At 50.6% G+C, this 24483-nt stretch overlaps 2 protein-coding genes across 2 annotated transcripts in view; both read left to right on the top strand.

Annotated features, from left to right (window-relative positions):
* Positions 1–1646: 1646 nt before the first annotated feature.
* Spocd1 (SPOC domain containing 1) lies at positions 1647–11862 on the top strand. The gene is made up of 13 exons (XM_040756540.1): positions 1647–1764; positions 2354–2500; positions 2946–3003; positions 3189–3267; positions 4013–4172; positions 4284–4400; positions 6111–6236; positions 8254–8440; positions 8771–8915; positions 9251–9386; positions 9779–9868; positions 10242–10428; positions 11110–11862. The coding sequence occupies exons 2-13, from the start codon at positions 2438–2440 to the stop codon at positions 11757–11759; spliced, it is 1998 nt and encodes a 665-aa protein (XP_040612474.1). The 5' UTR covers positions 1647–1764; positions 2354–2437; the 3' UTR covers positions 11760–11862.
* Positions 11863–15289: 3427 nt separating this feature from the next.
* The window catches only part of Adgrb2 (adhesion G protein-coupled receptor B2), a 60526-nt gene continuing 51332 nt past the window's right edge, over positions 15290–24483 (top strand). The window contains exon 1 of the mRNA XM_040756527.1: positions 15290–15400. The gene's annotated coding sequence lies outside the window, so the exon portion shown is untranslated. The remainder of the gene's footprint in view (positions 15401–24483) is intronic.

Raw genomic sequence — 24483 nt, 5'->3', positions numbered from 1 at the left:
AAGCACCACCCCACCCCCTTTAAATTGTGTGTGTGGGCGAGCGCACACGCTCAAGAACATTTGGAGGTCAGAAGAGGGCATCGACTGTCCTTGGAGCTGGAGTTACAGGCAGTTGGGAGCCATTAGACATGCGTCCTCTGGAAGAGCTGTTGAACCACCTCCCCAGCCCCTCTCTGGATGGTTTTTGAATTCCCTTATTACCAGAGATTGATATCGTAGGTGTGAGATGCCTTTAATTTTCCTGTTTGAACTCCACAGAACTTTTTAAAACTGTGAATTGTTATCTTTTATCAGTTCTGGAAAAACTCTTAGCTGTGTACCTTCAAGTGTTGCTTCCCCCAAATTTCCTTTCCTCTCTCCTAATTAGTTAGATTAATTAGTCCCTCTCACTCCTATCCTTCGCATCTTCTTGACTTTGCTCTACAGTCTCTGTGCTATGACTATTCTGGATAATGTCTTGAAATCTATCTCCCAGCTCATTAATTGGCTTCAGCTGTGTCTAATGTGGCTATTAAACCTATACACTGAGTTTTTAATTTTAATTATGTTTTTATTTCCAGAAATTGTGTTTGGTTCCAAACTAGCTCTGATAGTTTTCATCTTTTCCCTTCCACTCTTCTCTCCCTTTAACTGTTAAACATTTATCCTGTTTTGTGTTCTGTCTGCTGTGTCAAAGACTGAGCTTCGTGGGGCTGGTGGAAGGGCCCCTGAGCCCAGAGCCAACCAAAAGGCTTTCAGCTGTGAAGGAAAGCCTGGGCTAGGACCTCTCCCACTTCCCCACCCCCCATGTCCTGTGCTCCTTTTTTTCTCCCTCATTCTCAATTACTTTTTTTTAAAGACCAATTCATCCCATGGTCTGAAAAAGAAACCAAGGGCAGAGTCTCTCCCAGCACCCGGTGCCTTTCCCGCCAGCAGCCAGGACTATTAGGATCTGCAGAGACTTCCAGATGTATTTTATGTGTAGTCAAGCAAATACACATTTAAAAATTCATTCTCTCCGTAACGCAAACGGTAGCGTGCTACATATATTGTTCTGCACTTGCTTTTTAATAAAAAATATGTTTCTGGTTATGAAAGAAATACGTGCTCATTTTGAATAACATCAATTCCCAAGTGTACACATGTAGAAAGTGAAAATCTCCCTGGAATTCATTCCCTAGAGATAACATCTATTTTGCATCTATAAATATATATTTACATAAATGGGCTTATGCAACAGACACTGTTTTCTAACCTATTTTTCCCCCTTTTCTCCCAATAACACATCACGACATCATCCCATGACTCTTTCTACAGCTCCATGTAGCCCACAGTGTAGGGCTGGGGTTGTGGAATCAGGGAGAATTAAGTTCTAGTATTAACTGCACAGCTCAGTAGTGTAGGACTTTTTTACAGCCAATCGCAACCAGTTTCCTCGTCTGTGAGGTGGTAACAGAGTGGACACCTCCTTGTGTTCTGGGACAGCAGTTTGTCCATGCAGGGTGTTGTCCTCCAGGCCCCCTGGAGAATGTAATTTTTAAGTGACTCCCTCCCCTGTTTAATAATTACATAGAACTTGTAGTCTGGTTGCATCATAATGTATTAACAACGCCCCCATTCGTAGTCTTTGTTACAAATGTCGGCCTAGCTAGCATTTCATCCCTGTGAATTCTCTGGGGGTGGGGCGGGCTACTGGCTCCTCTGGATGCTAATCTCTGTACCCGCTTTGTCTTTTTCTTCAAGGAGGAGGTGAGAGCGCCCTGCGGAGTGAAGCTCGTGTACTATGTAGGTGTTCTTTCCTCATCACCGCCCTTCATCCTCCTTTACTCTGGGATGTGGGTGGGCCGCCCCCCCAATAGAGGCTCTGAGCCCTCTCCCCCAACCCCCTTACATCAGAGATGCTGAAGCTTAGACTTTGGTTTCTCTCAAACAGTTCACCCCAACACACACACACACACACACACACACACACACACACACACACACTTGCTTCCAACACAATTCCTGTGATTTGTAACATACTGAGAAGATGTAAAATTCACTTTTTTTTTTTTTTTTTTTGGTTTTTGGAGACAGGGTTTCTCTGTATTGTTTTGGAGGCTGTCCTGGAACTAGCTCTGTAGACCAGGCTGGCATCGAACTCACAGAGATCCTCCTGCCTCTGCCTCCTGAGTGCTGGGATTAAAGGCGTGCACCACCAATGCCTGGCTTGTAAAATTCACTTTTTAAAAAGAGAGAAAAGTCCAAAGGAAGAAACGGAGAACACATTGGATATCTTCTTGTACAACAACACCCCCACCCCCCTCTACCCCCAACCCCCCACCTCCGCCAACCAATCCTGAAAAGGCACACCTTCTAAGCTCTGCCCTTGTAGGTCTGCTCTGGGCCAGTGGTCCACCTCCTGGGAGCCTTCAGCAACAGCCAGCCAGGGGCACAACTTGAAACTCTGGAGGACCTGATGAAGGTCAGCTCAGCCCGGAGGCAGAGAAAACCCATGAGTTCTTCCCCTACCCGTTGTCAGGTACACAGCTAGCTTCTTTGTCTGGGGGCTAGAGATGACTCTTGTCTCCATGGGTACCCGCTATGTATCACGGAGGTCCAGAATGGGGTGACTTGGCCAGGGTCACACAGACCAGTGTTTAGAGGTAGGTTAGTCCCACTTGACTGGTGACTTGGCCTCTGTGGATGCTCTTCTTACTAGGTGTGGGAGTTTGGGAGCCTGGGGGCGCTGGGCCTCCATTGTGTATGGAAAGGTTCTGCTGTGATCTTGGCTGATCCACACGTCCCGCTGCACCCGGGTTCCCAGCCATCTACTGGATATGGGACCATGGAGTGCTCTTAGATGCCTCCTGGATCCCTTAGAGATTCTCCATAGAGGATGAGCGGCCATGGGTAATTGGAGCCCCTCCTGGCACAAGGCAGCTTTGGCTGGAGTGGGCCTCTGCTACGCTCATCTCTCTCCACAGTGCGACTTCTCGGAAAGTAAGAATGAGGAGCCTCTTCAGCAGGGGACAGAGGACCCAGGTGATGGTCCACAGAGTCCAGGGGAGGCTAGGATCCCTTCTTCAGTCACTATCAGCCCAAAGTTCTCCTCCAAAGCACCTGGAGTCCTAGGTCCTTGAGGGGGGAATCCAAGCCCTCTCAAATCTGCCCTTCCTCATGCTCCTCGACGTCCCCTGGGATCGCATGACACATTCCCCTTACCCCAGGTGATCAGGACACTGTGCCTCTGGATGTTGGAGTGCGATCCACTGTGGTCCGTACCATGCAGGAGGTGCTATGGACTCGGTAAGGCTTTGTTCCCTACCTCCCAGCTATGCTGACAGCTGTCTGTGTAGTTCTGGGCCAGGCCACATTTGAGAGAGAGAGAGGGAGAGAGAGAGAGAGAGAGAGAGAGAGAGAGAGAGAGAGAGAGAGAGAGAGAGAGAGTATGTGTGTGTGTATGTGTGTGTGTGTGAGTGTGTCCAAACACATTTGGTACAGGGAGGTCACTGACTCACGCAGTCAGTGGTGAGCTGAAAGTAAACCTGGATGTGTGTAATACATGGTTTCAGTTGCAGTGAGAGTCTGGGCTGGGAGAGTCTCAAAGATTTAAGCCCAGGGTTCTCACTTACAGATGGTGAGACCAAGCTCAGAGAAGGCAGGAGTTCAAAGGTCACAGAGCAAGGCACTAGTAGATCAGGGTTGTCTGCTCTTCCCTTGGTTGATGTTTTACCGCCCCCACCCAACTTGGTTCTTTGCCCTGTTTGATTCCTTAACCCCCAACCTCAGGCTTTCCACACCCAGAGTCTGGCTGGACACTTGTATTGCCACTGGTCCATGGTGTAGCCTTTGGGTGAGCACTGGACTCTGAGCTCTCCCTATGTAAATGGAAGATACACCGTTTCTTCAGAGCTGGGGTGGGAGTCACCAGGTCCATGGGGAAACACCCATAGTAGAATGAAGGGAGCCAGCCCCTTCCCCGGCCCTTGCCTTTCTTCCTGGGCTGAGTGAGTGGACAGCTTCCCTGCTCAGGGCTTCTTTGTCCTTATAGTGTCCAGGAGCTTCCGGACCTGCCAATGAGGGAGGAAGAAGTAGCCAGCATTGCAGAGGACATTGAAGCAGCCCTTTTCCACCTGACCCAAGACACCAACCTCCGCTACAAGACCAAGTACCGCAGCCTGCTCTTCAACTTGAAAGATCCCCGCAACTCGGTGAGCTGGGGGAGGCGCAGCCTGCCCACCCTCCCTTGGGGACACCAGGAGAAGACAGCAGGTTGAAGTGGGTGCTCTCAGGGTGAAATGCTGCGTTCTCTTTCCCCACAGGACCTGTTTCTCAAAGTGGCTCGCTGTGATGTCAGCCCTCACGACCTGGTGCAGATGAGCTCAATCCAGCTGGCCCCCAAGGAGCTGTCCCGCTGGCGGGACGAGGAGGAAAGAAGGGTGAGCTGTGCTGGGCAGTGCATGCCTTTAATCCCAGCAAAGGCAGGTGGATCTCTGTGAGGTTGAGGCCAGCCTGGCCTACAAAGTGAGTTCCAGGATAGCTAGGACTGTTACACAGAGAAACTCTGTCTTGAAAAACCAAACAGACAAAAAAAGAAGGGTGAGCTTCGTAGACAAGTCATAAGAGGCGGGAGGGCATGTGTAGGGGATGGCCCAGCAATGAAAGATGGGAGCAGAGGAAGCAGGACAGATGGACAGTCAGGACTGGGAAGAAGCTGGAGCAAACAGAAAGCAGGCCGGAGGGAGAGTCACCCAGGACAAAGGGAGGAAAAGAGGCCACACTCGTGTTTCTCTGTGGAATTGGGCTGTGTGGCAGTGGGAAGATCCTGTGAGGAAGTCGCCAGTGCTCTCAGGCTTGGGAGAGGGGACCCACAGCTCCCCCCTCCTCAGTCAAATCCTCCTGTGCCCTGCCCCTGCCCATGGCCCCTGTCCAGCATGGAATTTTGGGAGCAGGGAAGGCATGGTATGGCGCTGGCTTTGGGGGAGGCTGGCCTAATGCTTGGTGGTCAGAGGCAGACCAGACTGGTCCAGGGCACAGGTGCTGAGGAGGAGAGGGTAGTAAGTGCTCTTCCAGGAAGAGCTAATAACCTCAATCCAGCCAGTGACTCCATTTTCTCAGCTAAGTTTCTGTCCAGCACCCGAGGTGTCAGGATGGGAACAGCCGTGTAGTTTAGAGGCCAGTGTAGCCTCTGTGCAAAGCCATTACAAATTCCTACTGGGGGGAGGCTGGAAAGGGAGCTCAGTAAAGTGTCACACAGGCATGAAGCCTCGAGTTGGAGCTCCAGCATCCATGTAAAAAGTCCAGCATGGTGACATGCATTTGTAATCCCAGTGCTGGCTAGGGAGGTGGAGATGGGCAGACCCCTGGGGCTTGCTGGTGAGCCTCACTCAGTGAGAGACCTTGTCTCAAAAAGTAACGTGGATGGCTCCTGAAGACACTGAAGATTAATCTCTGTCTTCCACAAGCACCAGTACACACGTGCACATGCATCCAGTCGCCCACTAACATACATGCCCACATGTCAAGAATTTCAAGGTAATGAACACAGAGCCTGAGCCGGTGCGAGCCTTTTTGAATACAAGGCCCAATGTTCATGTCCTCATCATGGAGCCCACCTGCCTGGATGTGGGGGTGCGGGACCCCTATCTTCCTGCACCATTAGAAAGGAGAGACAAGCTTCCAGTTTAGGTGACATTGATTAACAAGGAGAATGACAGCTAGCCAGGGGTTACTATAAACTTGGACTAGGCTAGGCATTCTCCATGTGTTGTTTAATACTGTGTTCCTAATCCCCAGAGAATAGATAAACTGAGGCTTAGGGCAACTAAGTGGTGGCCCAAAGTCAAACTAATCCTTAAATCTTTGTTAATGGCCCATCTGGGACTCTGCCTGTTCCAGACACCACAGCCTCCCCGGGGCGGAGTCGGGTGGGGCAGCCAGAGGCATAATTGATTTGGGTGAAGGCCAAGTCCAGGAACCCTTTCTAGTGGGGCTTCAGTGAGTGGAACCTGGAGAGGTGGGGCCGAGGGGACTGACTTTTTAAGGGAGCAAAGAGAGGAGCCACCAAGGGAGGAACCTTGAAGGGGGGAGGGGAGTGACTGGGTTCTCAATGGCCCGAGGCCCTGGCTGAGTTTGCTGTGCCTCTGCAGGGCCTGGACATCATTGAGCAACAACAAAAGGAGCTGTACAGACTTCCCACCTCCAAACTGACTCACAAGGGTGAGGTAGAGATCCCACGGGACTCAGACCAGATGCTGACCCTGGAGGACCTGATGGTAAGGGACAACCTGACTTAGGCACAGGTACCCCACTTTTGTGGAGCCCTGAGCAAGGCCACTGCCTGCTCCGTGGGGCCCATGTTCAGGGTTTAACAGAGACTGTGATCTTGGCTGTTCATGGAGGAGGCATGAGAATGGGTAGAGCCTGTGATCTTGGCTGTTCATGGTGGAGGCATGAGAATGGGTGGTGGGAATGAGCCTAGGACTGGTCTCCCTTCCTTTAGCCTAACTCCAGAACCTTTACGTGAGTGGCACCTGAGCTTGTCATTGCAGTCACCCCAGCCCCAGCCTTTCTGGCTTCAGGCAGTAGCTTTTCTAGGTGTGAAAGACAGAGACCTATTTCATTAATGGATTTATTTGCTTGGAGTTGTCACAGGCAGGGAATGACTCCACACCCTGGGCAGTCCAGCCAGAGGACCTCCTGACCTTGTGTCTGGAGGAGGCCCAACACCTAAGCTTGTCATTGATGGGCCAGCTCCATTCCCTGGCACATCCTATGCCATCCTGCATCGGAGCGCCTCCGTCTTGCCCAGAGCCTGATTAGTACAGTGGTTCCTCTGCCCCTACTTGGTTAACCGGTATCTCAGTGTCCTGCGGCCAGCAGAACCTACTTGGTTAACTAACTGGTATCTCAGTGTCCCGAGGCCAGCAGGACCTTCCCCTTGTCCCACGTCCATCACTCTCAGAAGGCTGCTCTGGTTGGTTGGGTCTCCACGGGTTGTCGTCACCTGGTCGTGAGTGTTTCTGATCAGGAGATGGGTGGAAGGCAGGCAAAGCCCTTAGCTTATGTTCATTCCCTTGGTACATATTTATTGTACCCCTCCTGGGTGCTAGGTCCTGGGGGAATGACAGCGGGCGTGGCAAGACAAACTCCAGGCTCTCCCCCCCCCCCCCCATCGAAGCCATGAAGAATCAGTGTCTGTGCAGAGAGGAGCCCTCAGGGGCGCGGCTGCTCCCCAGCCCACTCCAGCCACATTCCCTCAAGAGGATGAGTGTCAGCACTGGAGAGGGACTGCAGACAGAGAAAAGCGTCAGAAGAGTGGAGTTGGCAGAGGAGAAGGGGAAGGTGACAGAGAAGAGCAATCTTTACGCCATTTTGAGTACTTGCCATGTGCCCCCTTTACAAACAGCACCTCATTTGAACACGGCAATTACCGACACAGCCCATGCCTTTCTGAAACCCGAACCGTTGACTCAGCTTAGTGTAGTGGGCAGGAGTGGAGTGGAGATGTGAACCTGGTAGCGTTTTGAGGAGCCCTCCAAACCCTCTGAATGCAGCCTGTGTCTTTATGAAAGGGATTTCTATTATGAGCGAAAAGGTGCTTAAAAGGTTTGTTCTTCTGGATTCTGCCATCTGCTTCTGAGAACTTGACCTAAGGAAAGGTTGTAAAAATTTAGGAAAACACTTTGTGCGTGAGGTGCCTTCAGGGCTCCATGCTAGTGACAACTGGAGGTGACCAGAAGACAGTCTGCCCCATAGTCTGCCCACAGGGTCTAAAGAAGGGGGAAATGTCACTATTGCAATTAATGGGCAAAATGGGTTGCAAAGACTATTTGACCACAGCTATTACAGAAAGGACCCTCAGGCTGTCTGCATAGAAAAACTATGGTAAAGAGCTCCCAGCGTCTCAACAGTTGTCTGAACAAAGGGTGGGTTTTTTCTTCAGTTACAATTTTTCAATTTTTTTTTTTTTTTGGTTCAAGACAGGGTTTCTCTGTGTAACAGTCCTAGCTGTTCGGTAATTAGCTCTGTAGACCAGTGGCTTTGAACTCACAGAAATCCACCTGCCTCTGCTTCCTGAGTGCTGGGATTCAAGGCGTGCATCAGCACTGCCTGGCATAATTTTTCAATTTTTATGTTTCCCAAGTCTTCTTTACAAATTTCCAGGTTTTAGAATACTAAAAAAGCATACTCAGAAAAACGAACCACATTCCTGGGATCCTCTACCCATAGAGGACCCTGATCTACCTGGCCACGTTGCCATCTGTCCCTCTCTGCCCCCGTGCTTTCCAGGAACCCATGATGCCCCGAGAGTTCAGCCCACAGGCCCTGACATCCCCCCTGGAGGACACCACAGAGCAGCACCAGAACCACGTCTGGGACTCAAACTGCCATGCCTGCAAGGGTGGGAAGGAGGGCAGGAGGGACGTCGTCAGCAGTGGGGGGCTGGAGCCACATGTGGACATCAGTCACAACATGGGTGAGCAGCTCAGTTTGAAGGAGGCAGAATGGGAGCGAGCGCCTGTGCTGCAGATCACCTTGGGATGAAGCTGGCTCAAGTCTTGGCCATCAGGCTGTGGGCTGTCTTCTGCCTCTGCCCATTCATTTCAGTTCTTGTTTTTGTTTTTGTTTTTGTTTTTGTTTTTGTTTTTTTTTTGTTTTTTTTTGTTTTGTGTTTTCGAGACAGGGTTTCTCGAGCTTTAGAGGCTGTCCTGGAACTCACTTTGTAGACCAGGCTGGTCTTGAACTCACAGAGATCTGCCTGCCTCTGCCTCCCGATCATTTCAGTTCTTGCTTCTGCTCTTTGCAGATTGGAAATCCTCAACTAAACTTCCAGGCTTCTCCAAAGCCACTGTGAATAAAGAGGAGAATGCCATCCAGAAAGTTCCAGCTCCTGTATCCTCTCCAGAGATGCTCAAGACTGGGGAGACACCTCCCAAGGAACCACAGGACAGGTATGAGACTGGGAACCTTCAGGGCTCCGTGCTAGCGACAGGTGAGGTAAGCAACACAGCAGCATGGATGTGAGGGGCCACCGGCTGGAGCTATAACATACACACAACCGCAGGAACCTCCTTTCTTTATTATCTTAAATCTTCCCATGTCCATGAGCCTCTGCTTTTCTATCTGTGAAATGGAACTCCTGCAGCTTCCTGGTTCCCTCCTGCTCAAGGTCATGCTTGGATCACTGCTCAGGTCTCTGCAGTGAGCATGCAGTATTGACTCTGCAAAGGAAGGGCGGCACCCTAATGAATGACTCTACCTGGCTCTGTCCTGTCCCTCCTTCTAGGCTCCAGATGCCTGCTGAGCCCAAAAATGTCCCGCCTAGCCCTCCACCCTGGGAGGGCTCACTAGACATGTTCTCCATCAAGCAATTCCGGGCCAAGGCCCAGCTGATCTCGGGACACAGCTGTCAGCTTGTCCAGGTACTCTACTTCCAGGGACTCCACAGTGCTCAGCCCAGTTGGTAATTCAAATTCTGCAAATCACCAGCGAGCCTTTCAATAACTATGTGTGTAGGCAGATGCCACACTAGCCTGATTCTGAGACACGCTGAACGCTTGTGATAGCTCTCTCTACCTCAAGGCATAAGGCAAGAGAGGCTCTGGGAGAGCTTCCTGGGGCCTCTCAGCTCACGGGAGGGGTTAGGAGTAATTGTTGAATAACTGACTGATGAGCTAAACTGTTAGGTGGGGAATGAGTGAGAGCCCTTGAGACTCTGGTCAGGAGAACCTGTAGACCTTCAGGGGCAGTTAGAGCTCTCTGGGGAGTTCCTGAGGGTCTGGAAGCTGGGTGCTGACCAATCACCTGCCCCCAGGCTCTTCCGGAAGTCATCCGCTCAGCAGGCTGCCTCCCTCCCAAAGACCTCTGGGATCTTCTGGATAGCGTGTGCCCAGCCAGAGCCAAGGTAAACTGCCTGCTCTGTGGGCACCCTCTTTTTGCCTCTCCTCCTCAGCTCTTTCCCTCCCCATCTAGTTCCCAGGCTCACCAGCGACCCTGGTTAGTTCTCCCCTTTTTGACTTCCTAGAATAGTGGTCTTCAAACTGTGGGTCACAACAGATGGCGAGAATTGCAGTTAAGAAGTAGCGACAAAAATAATTTTATGGTTGGGGGTCACCACAACAAGAGGAACTGTATTATATTAAAGGGTCGCAGCATCAGGAAGGTTGAGAATCGTTGTCCTACAGGAAATGGGCTCACAGAGGTCTGTCTGTTGAGTCTGAGTGTTCCTGCGGGCCAAGAGGTTGAAGGCTCCCTTTCCACGTCCCTCTGCCCCCCAGGACATCTGCGTGGTCAGACTGTGTCCCCATGGGTCTCGGGACATCCAGAATTACCGCTTGCTCTACTCCTACCTCAACAACAAGCAGCGCCACTGCCTGGCGACTGTGCAGCACGTGAAAATGGTTCTGATGCCCCTGCCCGCCTTCCAGCCTCTGCCAGCCAGACTGCGCCCTCTGGGGGGCCCAGGTGAGAACCAAGTATATACTGGAATAGAGCAGCCACATTTGGCCCAAGTGTAACAGGACAGAGGCAGATGCTGACTGAAAAAGGCGTGATAGCCAGGAGGAATAGGTGTGATTCTGCAGCTGCTTTCCTCAGGCCTGGCCTCAGGGCAAGGGTCTAGGCATGACCTAGGATGGTCTAAGTGTGGCCCAGGAAAGCATCTCTGGAAGAGGACTTTAGGACCTCAAGAGCAGCTGTAAGCCCTTTCTGAGCTGCTGTTCCCAGTATTGGAGGCAGAGTGACGTGTCCTCTGTCAGGCAGTTTTGGGACACAGCTGCCAACCAGTCCAGGTGCACCTTTGTTCACAAGGTCTCAATGGTACTGCCCAGCCCACAGCCCTTCGCCTCTCCTTCGTTCATTCTCCAGTAAGTCTTTGCCTCGCCCTGTGGTAGGCACAACGGCAGATGACACAGCAACCCCTGGGATGGTGTGGACTGTTTTCATTAAGCCTTGAGGTCAAGCCATGCATGCTCTACCCTCTGCCAGGTTACCCTTGATCACCCAGACCAAGCAGGCTCACCTGTTTTTCCCCAATGTCACAGCCAGGAAGTTCTCATGTTCGAACCTCCAGACCCATACTGCAGCTTTTGGGAATCCACGTTGACTTCCTCCAGGTCTTGGGACGCTTCCTTCTTCTCTCCCCAGGTCTTGAAACCACGCACACGAGCCTGTTACTGGCGGTGTTGTTCCCTAAGGATGGGCTTCCAGACACAGTCATGTCCAGCCCTCTGTGGAACAAGGCTCCAAAGACTGTCTCCTTCAGCAAAAAAGTGGAGAGGAGATGCTACCAGCCAGAGGACAGGACACCAGAGGCCACCCTGAGAGGATCACTTTCCCATGAGGAGGCCCCAAAGCAGAGCTTGGACAAGGGCACCCTGGCTCCAAGTGTTTGTGCTTGGCAGAGTCTCCCCAGAGGCAGGGGGAGGCAGGAACCTGGGAGGGGACAGCAGTCCCCAGAAGCAAGCTGGTGCTACTCCCAGTGTTCCAATTCAGGCGGACCAGTTTTTCCCGGCATTGGCCATGGGCAGTACCTCCATAGGGCCTCCTGTTTCCATCAAGACCTTCTCCAGCACCTCAAAGTCCTGGTGACCATGAGTCACCAGTTCCAGGCCTTGCTGTGGTCCCCAGGCCAGGAGCCCCTCCCCCCATCCTCTGCAGTTCCAGGTCCCCCTGGGCCAATCACAGACCCTTCTCTGGGCCCTATGAATGGAGGTGGCTCTGAGTGTCCCTGGCTGGAGAGGCCTGACCCTTTGAACCCACCAGAACCGGAGTGTTCATCCCCTTACCAATGCTGAAAGAGAGGGAAGGCGAGTCAGCTCTCTTCCCCTGCCCAGTTTGTATCCGTTCTGTGACCTGTTTGATGTTGGTTTTTGGTTCAATAAAACCTTGGCAAAATGAGAATTGATTGCATCTGATGGCTGTGTAGGACCATATCTAGTCCCATCCAGGTGTGGCTTAAAGTATCTTGGAATTTTTTCCCCACAAATGCATGACCTCCCCCATTGCTGATCAGAGGTTCTGAACCATCAATTTGTGCCAGGATGAAGGTTTTGCTATGTGGCTTCTGGAGTTATTTTTTAAAAAACATTCTGAGTTGGGTGTGGGTGTGCACACAGTTAATCTCAGTAGTCTGGAGGCAGAGGCAGGTAGATCTCTTGAGTTTGAGTCCATATTGTTCCACATAGCAAGTTCCAGGCCAGTCAGTGTTACACAGTGAGATCCTGTCTGTGATGACTAATTTATTAATTTATTTTATTTATTTATCTTTTGTTTGTTTGTTTTTGGATACAAGGTTTCTCTGTGTGACCCTGGCTGCCTGGGAACTTGCTCTGTAGACCAGGTTGGCCTTGAACTCAGAGATCCGGTCAACTCTGCCTCCTGAGTGCTGAGATTAAAGTTATGTGCCACCACTGCTTAGCCGGTGATGGCTATTCTTGCCTGTCAACTGACTGCATCTGGAATTAACTAAAATCCAAATGGCTGGGCATACCTTGTGAGGAGTTTTTTTTTTCCCTTAACTAAATCATCTGAAGTGGGAAGGTCCACTTCTTTGTTTGTTTGTTTTTGTTTTTCTAGACAGTGTTTCTCTGTATTGTTTTGGAGCCTGTCCTGGAACTTGCTCTGTAGGTCAGGCTGGTCTCGAACTCACAGAGATCTGCCTGACTCTGCCTCCCGAGTACTGGGATTAAAGATGTGCGCCACCAATGTCCACTTCTAATCTGGGGAAAGGCCACTTCTAATTTGATGGGGAAAGAATCACCTTTCAGCTGGCCACACTTTCTGCTGGCAGCCTCTGTAAAGGACATGGAAGAAGAAAGCTTGCTCTCTTAGCCTGCGTGTTCTTGCTAGTGTTAGAACAAAGCATGAGGAACCTTGGCAGATTCCATGGCAGGCGAGGGTGACTGAGGCAGGGGACAAACACGCCAGGCAGACAGAGCTTAAGTCAGAAGTTTTATTAGAAAGGGGAGGGAGGGGGAAGGAAAGAGAGAAGAGGTAAAGAGACAGAGAGAGAGGACAGAAGAGAAGAGGGAGACAGGAAAAGTCCTGTCTGTCCCTGGGGAAGAGTGGGAAAGAGATTGTAAGTGGACAGGGGTCTTTCTTATAAAGGGGTCCTTTGCACCTGCGTGCAGACTAGTAGTCAGTCATGGAACCCTGGGCTGACCAGGGTACTGCCTGAGTGCATCCTGCCAGGTGACGGGCAGGTCAGTGTAATGCCTGAATCCTGACAGTAAGTCCATTCCTTCACTGGCATTAGCGTCTACCTCTTAGGGATTTTGGCATATACTGAAGACCAACTAAGGTCCTGCCTTGTAGACTAAGCAACTACTGGATTCTTGGACTCTCCATTTATAGACAGTCACTGTTAGACTAGCTGGACCATAGCTTGTAAGCTGTTCTAAGAGACATATAATATATATTCATTCTATAAGCTCTGTTCCTCTACAGAACTCTGACTAAAGCACTGTCTCCAAAAAAAATCTGAATTAGGGAAAGAATCAGTGGCGGGAGAGAAGACAGACTGGGGTTGGAGGAGAGAAGCGAACAGAGGGCACAGGAGGTATAGATGTTCGGAAACTGAAAGGAGTGACTTTATCTCTATTCATTTAGTTATGGTGTGCGAGCATTCCTGTGAGTCAGGGAGGTCAGAGCAAAGCGTTGGCATCTTCCTCTGTCACCGTCCACCTTACTCCTTTGAGATCGTGTCTCTCACAGAGCCAGGAGCTCACCGCTTTGGCTAGGCTGGCTAGTGAGCTTTGCAAATTAGCTAGTGGCTACCCGCCCATGCTGGTGTTAATAGTCTCTTTGTCATTTGGACCTTCTCTCCTGCTGCAGGAATGATTTTAAATTTCTGAAGTCAATAATTTCTCTTTTGGATAAGCCAGGCATGTTCCCTAGTTGTCTATGACCTTGTACATTTGTGAGAGCCTCAGTACATGCGTGTGACTGCAGGTCTGTGTGTGGGTCTCTGTTGAAGGGGACTGCTTTCTGCAGGTCCTGCCAACTCCCAGAGATGGCCAGGGTGTAGGTCTGAGAAGACATTCAAGCCTGGTGAGGTGGTATGTGGTTGCCTTGCCTTGGATCTGGAGTGAGCTTCTCATAGCAGCTCTGAGTCTGGGAACTGACTTGTGAGCTAGCTGCCCCAGACTGATTCACCCCTCACCCCCGCCCTTCGCTGCAGCATCCGAAGCATGCCTCATTCTGGAACCTGCTGGACTGGAAAGGGAGAGGAGATGATTAATAAGAGGAGTCCCTCTTTCTACCCCAAGAGCTCTGCGGCTGCCCTACTCCCAGCCGACAGCAGAGGGGGCCCTTTGCCTTGGGATCGAGGTCGGGGCTGGCAGGACCGAGGCTGAGCTGGGGGCGGGTGAGAGAAAGTGGGAGGGGTTGGAAGCCGGGGATGGTGGGCGAGGGTGGGTTGTAAGTGGGAGCATGGAGAAGGTTCTGGATAGATGAACCTGGGAAAAGAACGGGGCTCTTGAGGGAACTCCTCTGGCTCAGAGGGCACGGGAATGCCGCAGCCTCAGCGCTAAATGCAAATTTTGTAAATTACTATGCAAACCTGCAGCTCCTCTTGGAGCCTGCAACTTGGGTGGCTTTCCTAACGCAGCGGGGTTGGGGACACCGCGGCGCACACCTCCACTGACCGCAGCTTTCTCCTGGGGAGACAGGAGAGTTATTGGGGAAGAGCTAGCCTCTTGCCCTCCGCCGGGGCCTGCCTTTAGAGCTTCAGTTCACCCTTCCCTAGGTGGGGGTGCAAACACCGCCTTCTGACAACTCGCCCACGGGAAGCGGGATTTATATGTATATATGGACCCAGAAACCTTGTATCCTGTCTCGGTGGTGGGGGCTGGACATATGACCCCCATCCACCTTCTGCTCCTAGTTCACAAGCCCTTTGCTTATTTCTTGATAGGGACCAGGAACGCAGCTTGGCATGACGTTGCTAGGGGGTGTGATCGGCGGTTGCTAGGATATAGGAATGTTGCTACGCAACGCCGGGCGGGGCCCTGGTTGCTAGGCCGAGGAGTCGCCGGCTACCCAAAGGGTTTTAGCGGACGCCACCCGCCCCCAACCGGGACCCGCATCGGTACCCCCAGGCTGGGTGAAGTCTCTAGGGTTCCTTCCGGTTCACACCCTTTGTTACTCCGTGATCCTCTGGGCTCCAGAGCGAGGAACCCTGGGTCTTTGTACACGTGTCTGTGCGCCTGCTGGTGCGGGGGGTGGGAGGGAGAATGTCTCTTTTGAATTTCCATAGCAACTGCTCCCGTGTCACCCTATTGCTCCCAAAGGTTTAAGCAATTGCGTGTACAAATTTACATATATCTGCATGTCATTAACATAGAGGCGGAGCCGGAACTTGTTTGGGCAACTGTCCCTGAACAGTTCGCCTCGCTTTGCTTTCATCCCGTCCGATGGCCACCTGGACTGCGCATGCGTGAGTGTTTTGCGTCTCCGTGTTTTCGGATTTGAGGTGGGTGGGAGACCTCTGACAGTGACCATCAGCTCTGGTCCACTCACGCCCTTACAGAAACATCCTAACCTAAGACTCAGTTCCCTAAGCAACACTGAGACTTGTTGGACCCCAGTTCTGCCTTTCCTGGTTGGTGCCCTTCTCTGTGACTCAGTTTCCTTCTCTGTACATGGGTGTACTAATCTCTGACTAGGTCATGTGAGGGTTCATGGGGTGCCACTTAGGCACATAACTCTGATGTTCTGGTGAGTAGCAGGCAGTATATAGTTGTTCCCTGCCTCTTTCTTTAGAACCCGGTTCCATCCACTCAGAACCCAGCTAAATGAACTTCCTTTGCAGCTCCGACATGACAGGAAGAACTTCCATATGTCAGAGTAGATTAGATCCCAGGCAATGGGTTGAGAACTATTGGCCAAGCCAGGTTGGTGTACCATGGACCCTGTCCTCCTACTCCACTGTTGCTCTCAAGGAGTTCACTGGGTCAGGGACCCAGGTCTTCCTGTACAGGCACTGGAGCCTGGAGCTGAAGGTGGTCGCAGAAGCAGTAGCTGACTGGGTGGCCACACTAAGATGCTTGTGATGGGGCAGGGGAAAAGAGAGCAGGAACTTTGCTCAGAGAGTTGCACGTCTGAGCTTTCACCAGAGAGGATTGAGGAGCTCTGGGGCAACTCCCTTGCCCTTCTTGGACCTCAGTTTCCCTAACTGAGGACACTTGGAAGTGTCTGCTACAACACAGAAGAAGTAAGTGTGTGTGTGTGTGTGTGTGTGTGTGTGTGTGTGTGTGTGTGTGTGTAGAGTCGTTTTGCCCCTGCAGCAGTAGTGCAGGGAGTGAGTTCCCATTCTTGGGACTATGCAAGCAGAAGTGTGGCTGGAATGGAACAGAACTTTCTGGAAGCTGCTGCCTTGAAAGGTGGGGAGTCGTTCCTGGGCTGATTTCTGCCCTTCATGTTCTGGTAGAGGCTCTTTCTTTCTTCCAGTGTCCTAACTTTAACAGCCTTGATTGCTAGAGCCACAAGGAGGCAGGAGAGGCATTAAAGGGCAAAACCCAATTCCGTTCTGTGCTGGAGATAACTCTCATTAGGCTTAATTAAAATAAATGGGATTGCTTCTTCTTTGGGATAGAGTATGGTTGTTGGTGATGAAGAAAAGCTTAGGAGCTTGGCTCTGATTGGTCAGTTGGCTTCTGGGAAAAGGAAGGACTATATAGGGACGATACTTTGTAGTTGTCATTCTGACTATTGTATACAGGACTACTCTCTGCTGGCAATAGGCCAGCCCTTTCCCTGTAGCCACCTGTGCTCCACAGGTGAGAGTTCCAGGGACAGGCTGAGAGCCTGGCAGTGCCCGGCTGGCCCGCCTGTGTCCCACTCTAGGGGCCAATTAAGCCTCTATCCCTAGCCGCGCCGATTAACAGTTAATAAGGCAGCAAACACCTGCAGCTATGGAGGCGAATTAAGAGCAACAGTCGGCATAATACACAACCCAATAAGTGAGCAATTAACAACCGGAGAAAGATTAATAGAAGCAATTATGTCCTACTTGGAGCTCTGTAAATACGACTGTCAACCGCTGGGGAATTCAGTCCAGTCTCACCTGGCCCCACCCCGGCCATAGCCTCTGCTGGCAATGGAGACACTTGAGCTAGCCTGTAGAGCTTGGACACATGGGGCATGCCCAGATATGTACACATAGGCATATACATCCAGACACACAGAGAGATGGTCGATCCGACATAGTTACACAGACACACCCCAACCATAAAACTCACATTCGCACAGATGGATAGACACAGACACATATAAGTCCTGCCAGAAATAAACACAGACATGCAGAAAAATGCCCAGTGTCACCAAGAGACACTCACATGTCATACAGAGCTAGAACTCCACAGATCATGAGGCATATAATGATCTAAAAATAAACATGTAAACACAGCTTCATACACACAGGGTTATATCTGGGTACCATGTTTGCATCTTCTGATGTCCACCTTGTGTGGGGGTCATCTTAGTGAGAGCTAAAGCATATGAAAGTGGAGTAAGGTGGTAAGGGACATGCAGGGGCAGAACACACGTGAACACAGATGCAACAGTGATGCACACTTATGGTTCTAACCATTCACATCTGCGTGTGCATGTATGTATGTTATTAGTATGTAGATATGTTCTAACATGTAGATGTACATGCACCTCTAAGTTTACATTTATATTAAGCTATACTGGTGTGTCATGACTCATCCTATGCTTAGGTCTGATGTGTCTGGGACTCTGTATGTGTGTTTGATTCATACTTAGTTCTGCATAATACACCACTGTACATTTGCATATGACCTGTCTCTGTGTGTGTGGGGGTAAGGGGAGGATGCCTTAAGGAACTCAGGAACTCTGGTGATCTGTGGATCCATGAAGCTAGAGTCCACCTCCAGGAAGTGGGGCTCAGGAGAGTTAGGGTGCCTTAGGGCTCCTCAGCTGGTTTGGATTTCCTTGTACGATCTTTCAGTCACTCTAAAGAAATGAACCTGAAGCTGGGCAGTGGTGGTGCACCCCTTTAATCCCAGCACTTGGGCGGCAGAGGCAGGAGGTCTACAAGAGCGAGTTCCAGGACAGACTCCAAAGCTACAGAGAAACCCTGTCTCAAAAAAAAAAAAAGAGAGAGAGAGAGAGAGAGAGAGAGAGAGAGAGAGAGAGAGAGAGAGAGAGAGAAAGATATGGACCTGAAGGTTAAGTTTCTCCTGATCTGAAAGAGGTCCTCATGGAAACCCCCACCCGACTGGGAATTTGGGGCAGAAGGATGGTGTCTCAGGGTGCCCATTGCTGTGATGAAACCTCATGACCGAAAGCAAGTTGTAGAAGAGGAAAGGGTTTGTTAGGCTTACACTTCCACATCATAGTCCATCACTGAAGGAAGTCAGGACAGGAACTCAAAGCAGGCAGGAACCCAAAGGCAGTACCTGATGCAGAGGCCATGGAGGGGTGTTGCTTGCTCCCTCTGGCTTGCTTGGCCTGATTTGTTATAGAACTAAGGAACACCAGCCCACAACGAACTGGGCCCTCCCCCCTAAATCACCAATTTAGAAAATGGACTACAGTTGGATCTTATAGAGAAATTTTCTCAATTGAGGTTTTCTCCTTCCAGATAACTCTAACTTGTGTCAAGTTGACATAAAACTAGCCATCACAGATGGCAAGTTAGAGGCCACCTAGGTTACAGAGTAAATTCTAGTCCAAAATTACACAAATAAAACTAATATCCAAGGCTGGGAAGATAGTTCAGTTAGTCAAACGCCTGCTGTGCCAGCAATGAGGACCTGAGTTCAACCTTCAGAAGCCACATGACACAAACTTGTAATTCCAGTGTGGGAGAGGCAGGGTGATGGTGATAGCTGACATGCCCAGTGTGCAGTGCCAGGCACAGTTCTAAGTGCTTTCCATGAATTAGCTCAGTACATCGCCACAACAACCCGCAAAGGCAGCTGCTATTATTAACCCCATTTGTGGTCACATGAAGGTTAAGTAACTTGACCAAGGTCAAACAGCTTGTCAAAGCCACCCCAAGTGTTTACGGCGTTCTAAAGAAGGCAGCTAACCCTCCAGCCCCTCGTCTGCCCTGAAGTTCCAGGGATCTCTCATGTATGCCATGGACACCTCAGTACTCCAGCTTGTTGTCTGGTTCCCATTCCTGGCGAATAGCCACTCCTTGAGGAGGGGAGATGACCTCACAAGCTCTGGTGACTGGCTTCTGGCTGTTTGGGTAGGGAATTCTGGGGTCCTGGGTTGGGGTGCAGGCTATACGAGGCTGGAGTCCCAAGTCACAGTGCCCTTTGGTCTTTCAGACCTATGAATTCTAACTCTGGCAGAAAAGGGCTAACGTGGGGTCATCTATTAGTAGGAGACCCAGGGAGGAGATGCCTGTCACCTGGGTCTCAGAGTGCTGGAGGTAGGTGGAAAGTGACTGGTCCAGGATGTAACCAAAGAATCAATCATTCTGCAGGAGTGGGTGGAGAGGGCAGACGTGGCTGAGTGCTTTCTCTCCCTTCTCAGGCCAGACCTTGCCAAGTTCAGGCTACTTGCACCCGGGAAAAATACTTTGGGTCCGGATCCGTGCTGCAAGCCGTGGTGGTTTTTCAAGAATGACTTAATTCCTAATCCCGTCACCTCTTCGACTTCATCCCTCCCCCTCCTGCCCCAGGGGTTAGGGAGGAAGTGGGGTTCCCAGGGTGGATCAGATGGAGACCCTCTGTCCACAGACAAAATTCCGGTCCTCTGCTTCTAGGGCCCCAGGATTCCTGCTCAGTCTCCAGAGGCTTTTTTCACACAATTACCCAGGCCAGGAATTTCGATCCCTGGTGCCAGCCCGGCCCTTGTTATGCAAATGTAGGCAAATGAGATGCAAACAGAGCAGTCCCAGATTAACAGAGAAATCCCCAGCAGCTGGAGGAGTCACTACAAAGTCAGCTTGCTCTAGCTTCCCTATCTCCCCCCCCCCCAGGCTTTATCCACCTGGATCTGCCAGGGCCACCATCCTTCTATCCATCTACACTCTACAACACTGGTTCTCAACCCTCCTGATGCTGCGACCCTTTAATACAGTTCCTCATGTGGCGACCCCATCATACAATTATTTTCCTAACTAATTTTGCTACTGTTATGAATTGTAAGTAAATGTCTGTGTTTTCAGATGGACTTAGGCTATCCCTGTGAAAGGGTTGCTTGACCCTAAGGGGGTCACAGGGTCATGACCCATAGGTTGAGAACCACTACTCTAAATATTGTCTGCTCAGACATGGGAAGGGTCTGGGCAAGAGGGGTTGAAAGGCTCCCACCCTTCCAGCTCTCTCCACATTTACCAGAGCATGGCAGGAGTGCCGGTTGGTGTTTCCAAATTTTGTTTCTTGTAGAAGAGGGAATTCTCTCTCTCTCTCTCTCTCTCTCTCTCTCTCTCTCTCTCTCTCTCTCTCTCTCTCTCTCTCTCTCTCTCACACACACACACACACACACACACACACACACACACACACACACACACACGGAAGAAGAATCCCTGCTAAGTACACACAAACGCACTCATTCAGAGCCAATTACACACACAAGCCGTGCCCATTTCACTATATAAATCAGTTCCTGGCCCTCCCCTCCCTGACACACTATCAATTAAGCCACGGGCTGCTGTACAGCAGGTCATCAGGCTGTGTCCCTCTCTGGGACTAGAGGCGAAAGGTACTCCTAATGGAAGGCCACTAGTTTGGGTGAAGACAGGTAAGCAAGAAACCCCTCCCCTGCGCATGACCTGGGGAAGCAGCCCAATGTGACCATGCCTACCAGAGCCCTTGGAGGTTCTGGCTGGTGTCTGTGCCTGTGGGAACCTGGCCCCTGGCAGGCCCAACCAGTCCAGGCCCAACTTCTAAAAATAAGAGCCGAGGATTGAAGCCTCTGGTTGGTTCTGTGGGAGCCTGTTGCCTTGGCAACCCTTCTCAGAGGCCTCCCTCCTGGCTGGGCTGCCCCGTTTGGCTGCAGGTCTCCGTGCCAGTCCCCCTGTGCTGGCCCCTCTGCCAGCCAGCCCTCTGTCCTATCTTACTTGGTGGGGGGAGCCGGAGGCCCCCCCCCCGCAGGCGGGAGGACCTTGGGAACTCTGACAGCACAATGGCCCGTGTGTGAGACCTAGGCTGGTTTTGCTTGTGTGGAGGCTGTGTGACAGTGGTGTGTGACTGTGTGATGGCCTCTGTTGGGCTTTTGCCTGGATGTACATCAAAGCCTGTGACTTGACTGTGAGAGTCCCTGTGGATGACCGTTTTGTCTCTATGACGCTGCACCCGTGTGTGCGTGTGTGTGTGTGTGTGTGTGTGTGTGTGTGTTTGTGTGTGTGTGTGTGTGTGCGCTGAGGTGGGGAACTGGCCATGGCTTCCTGGATATGTTCCTGCCCTGCCCCTCACCCTCTGGGGCTGTAGGCTGGAAGGAGAGGAGTCAGCAGTACAGAGATACCTAGAGTAAGCTAGAGGTCAGCAGGACATGGTGATGGAGCTAACTTCTCCTAGGAGCTGCTATCAAATACCACATAAACTCCGGTCTTCCCCATATGGGAGCAATAGAGGGGGAATCCTCCAAGTGTGCAAACTAAACCTAGGAGTGAGTGAATGTGTGCATGCCTGCATGCGTGTGTGTGCAAGTGTGTCTGCAGTCAGTCAGAGGCCCAGCTCCCCTCCCCCAGCCCAGCTCCCCTCTCCAAACAATCACCAAGTCTTGTCAAAGCTTTGTAATTAGTGTCCCAGAGCCCCTCCCATTTTCCTCTCAGCCACCATGGCCAGACCAAGTCCACCCCACTCTCCCTCGGGCCATATGGCAGCCTCTTCGGGACAACCGGCTAGTTTGGAGGCCTCCTGTGTTGTCACACCCAGCCCTGTCTCTCCCATCCCTGTCCCTTCTGCATTCTTTCGCCTCCCTGCAAGACCCATCCAGACTTTCTGTCCAGGCCAAAGGCACCTCTTCAGCCTGGCCTTTAGGCCTCCCACTCTAGATTCTTGTCCCAGCTTCTTGTCGCTTGAGCTACTGAGGGCTTCCAGGAGTGGTCAGGACATCTCTGTGTCTTTGCTCGTGACCTGCTTGCCTAGAACACTGAACCTTCCTGTGTGGTCAAAGCTACTCACTTTGGGACTCAGGGTAGATGGCACCTGTTCCCAAGGTGGTGACTTGTGGTTTCCTGACAGACCGGCTCCCCCTCTCCATATACAATGTCTGTGCCCCTCTCTCTTTATGGGATTCTATCACTGAGCTGTATCCCCTGTCCTTTTTTTGTTTTGTTTTGTTTTTTTAATTTTGAGTTAGTTTTATTAAATCATCCAACCTGGTCTTGAAATACCCCTGTAACCTAGGCAGGGCTTGCACTTTGAATTCTCCTACTTCAGCCTCCTGAGTAGCTGAGATTCTAGGCCTGGTCAAGGGTGTGTGTGTGCAGTGTGTGTCTGTGTGTAGTATGTGTGTGTGCATGCGTGCAATGTGTATATGTATGTGCAGTGAATGCAGTGTGTGTATGTGTGCAGTGTTGTGTATGTAGGGCATGTGTGTGTGTGTGTGTAGTGTGTGTGTGCAGCCTTGCATGTTTGTGTGTTTGTAGGCCAAAGGTGACATGAGGTGTATTGTTTTAACGGCTCTCTATCTTATTTTTCTTCTTATTTTATTTTATTTTTTTACCTTGTTTTTTGAGTCAGAGTCTCTCCTGACTTGGCAGCCTGTCTGACCAGCCAGCTCCAGGCATTCTCTGGTCTCTGCTTCCTTTCTTTTAAGAATACAGGCATGCACCATGCACCAAACTTTTTACAGCGCATTCCTGGGACTTGAACTCAGACCTTTGTGCTTGTAACGCAAGCACTTGTGACCACCATCTCCCCAGCCTGCATGGATTTCTAATAGCATTTCTACTGAACACCTGTAGAAGATTTGGAGGAAAGATAAAAGTATAAGTTGGAACAAAGAAATCACCCTTAATCCTTTCAGATCAACTGAGTTTATTTCTTACAGACTTTCCATTCATTGATTATCTATTTTCTGTGTGCAACAGTGCCCTTCCCTTCACCAGTTTTGTTTCTCCTATACAGCAAGCATTCCCCACCTCAGGTGATTAGAGATTCTTCAAACATGACTTTTAATGTTTGCATAATATTCTTCTATATGACTGGATCATAATTTATTTAACCAACCCTCCACCACTAGACATTTTTGTCAGCTATAATTTTTCACAGTTATAAATAACAGCACCGAATATCCTTGTACTTGCCTTTCTCTTATTTATTTTTTAAATATCTCTGGTTAATTCTTAGATTGAGTCCCTAAAGGTAGACTAATGGGGTGAAAAGATCTGTAGGTTTTTAAAGCTCTTGGTACCAACTGCCCAGTGGCCTTCCAGGAAAGTAGTTCTAAATTCCCTTTATCCACAGAGCCTAAGTGCCCGGATTTCAGGTCCCATCAATACTGCAGCTGTCATTAAGAAAACAAAACAAAGCAAAAACAAAACCTGTATTAATTTCAGTCGATGGAACCAGGTATTGTACTGTGTTCTGATTTGCATTTCTTTGGCTCCTGGTGAGACAAGCCCTTTGTACTCCTCCCTAGTAGGCAAGCACACAGGAACTGTAATTATATCTGTTCTCCCGGCCTCAACCATGCCCTCCTCAGCTCGAGGACTGGAGCAGGAGGGGAACCATGTTCCTAGATTACCTGGTGGATGGAGGTGATTAAGATTCTGCCATTCCTCTGGGGCTTCAGCCTAACAAGTCTCATGGCTTGAACATGGATGACTCCTTTCACTTGTGTGGGCCTGGGTTTCCTCATGTGTTAAGCATGTTTGAATGTAGGAATGGGTGTGTGAACAGCAGCTGATATTGCAGGGAGAGACTGCTTGTGTTAGTATTCACAGATTCGGGCTTCTCCAGTAAGGAAGCAAGGTGTAAGAATAGCTAGTTCTGCCGGGCGTTGGTGGCGCACGCCTTTAATCCCAGCACTCGGGAGGCAGAGGCAGGCGGACCTCTGTGAGTTCGAGACCAGCCTGGTCTACAAGAGTTAGAGGACAGCCTCCAAAGCCACAGAGAAACCTGTCTTGAACCCCCCCCCCCGAAAAAAATAAAGAATAGCTAGTTCTTCCTTTCCAGAGGCCAGAAGGTTCTTGAACGCCTGTTGGTTCTGAGGTGGTCAGGAGTGTAGAGAAAATTTGCAGGCATGACTCAGGAAGGCTGTGGCAGTAATCAGGCCTCAGTTCAAGTTTAGCTGAGACAAAGAGGTCTATGTCTTTGTGTAAATCCAGGCGCAGCTCTGTTCAAATCAACAAGCTTTTGTGTGTTGTGTACTTTTTCATCTGTGCCTTTGGCTGGAAGGATTTAATTACTATCTTTAGTACCCACGGAACAGAGAAGGAGAGTACCCCTCCCTGGGTGGCACAGTATCTCTTCAGGAGTTGGCCTTCTGCCACAGGGAACATCTTGGAGGCAAACCTCGGCCGGGGTGCCCTCACCCATTCTGGTTCAGGACATGTTCCAAGACAGACACGCACAATTTCTCTGC

The sequence above is a fragment of the Mesocricetus auratus genome, unplaced genomic scaffold, assembly GCF_017639785.1.
Source record: "Mesocricetus auratus isolate SY011 unplaced genomic scaffold, BCM_Maur_2.0 Super-Scaffold_100014, whole genome shotgun sequence".
NCBI classification, from domain to species: domain Eukaryota; kingdom Metazoa; phylum Chordata; class Mammalia; order Rodentia; family Cricetidae; genus Mesocricetus; species Mesocricetus auratus.
This window is presented reverse-complemented; position numbering and strand designations above follow the sequence as displayed.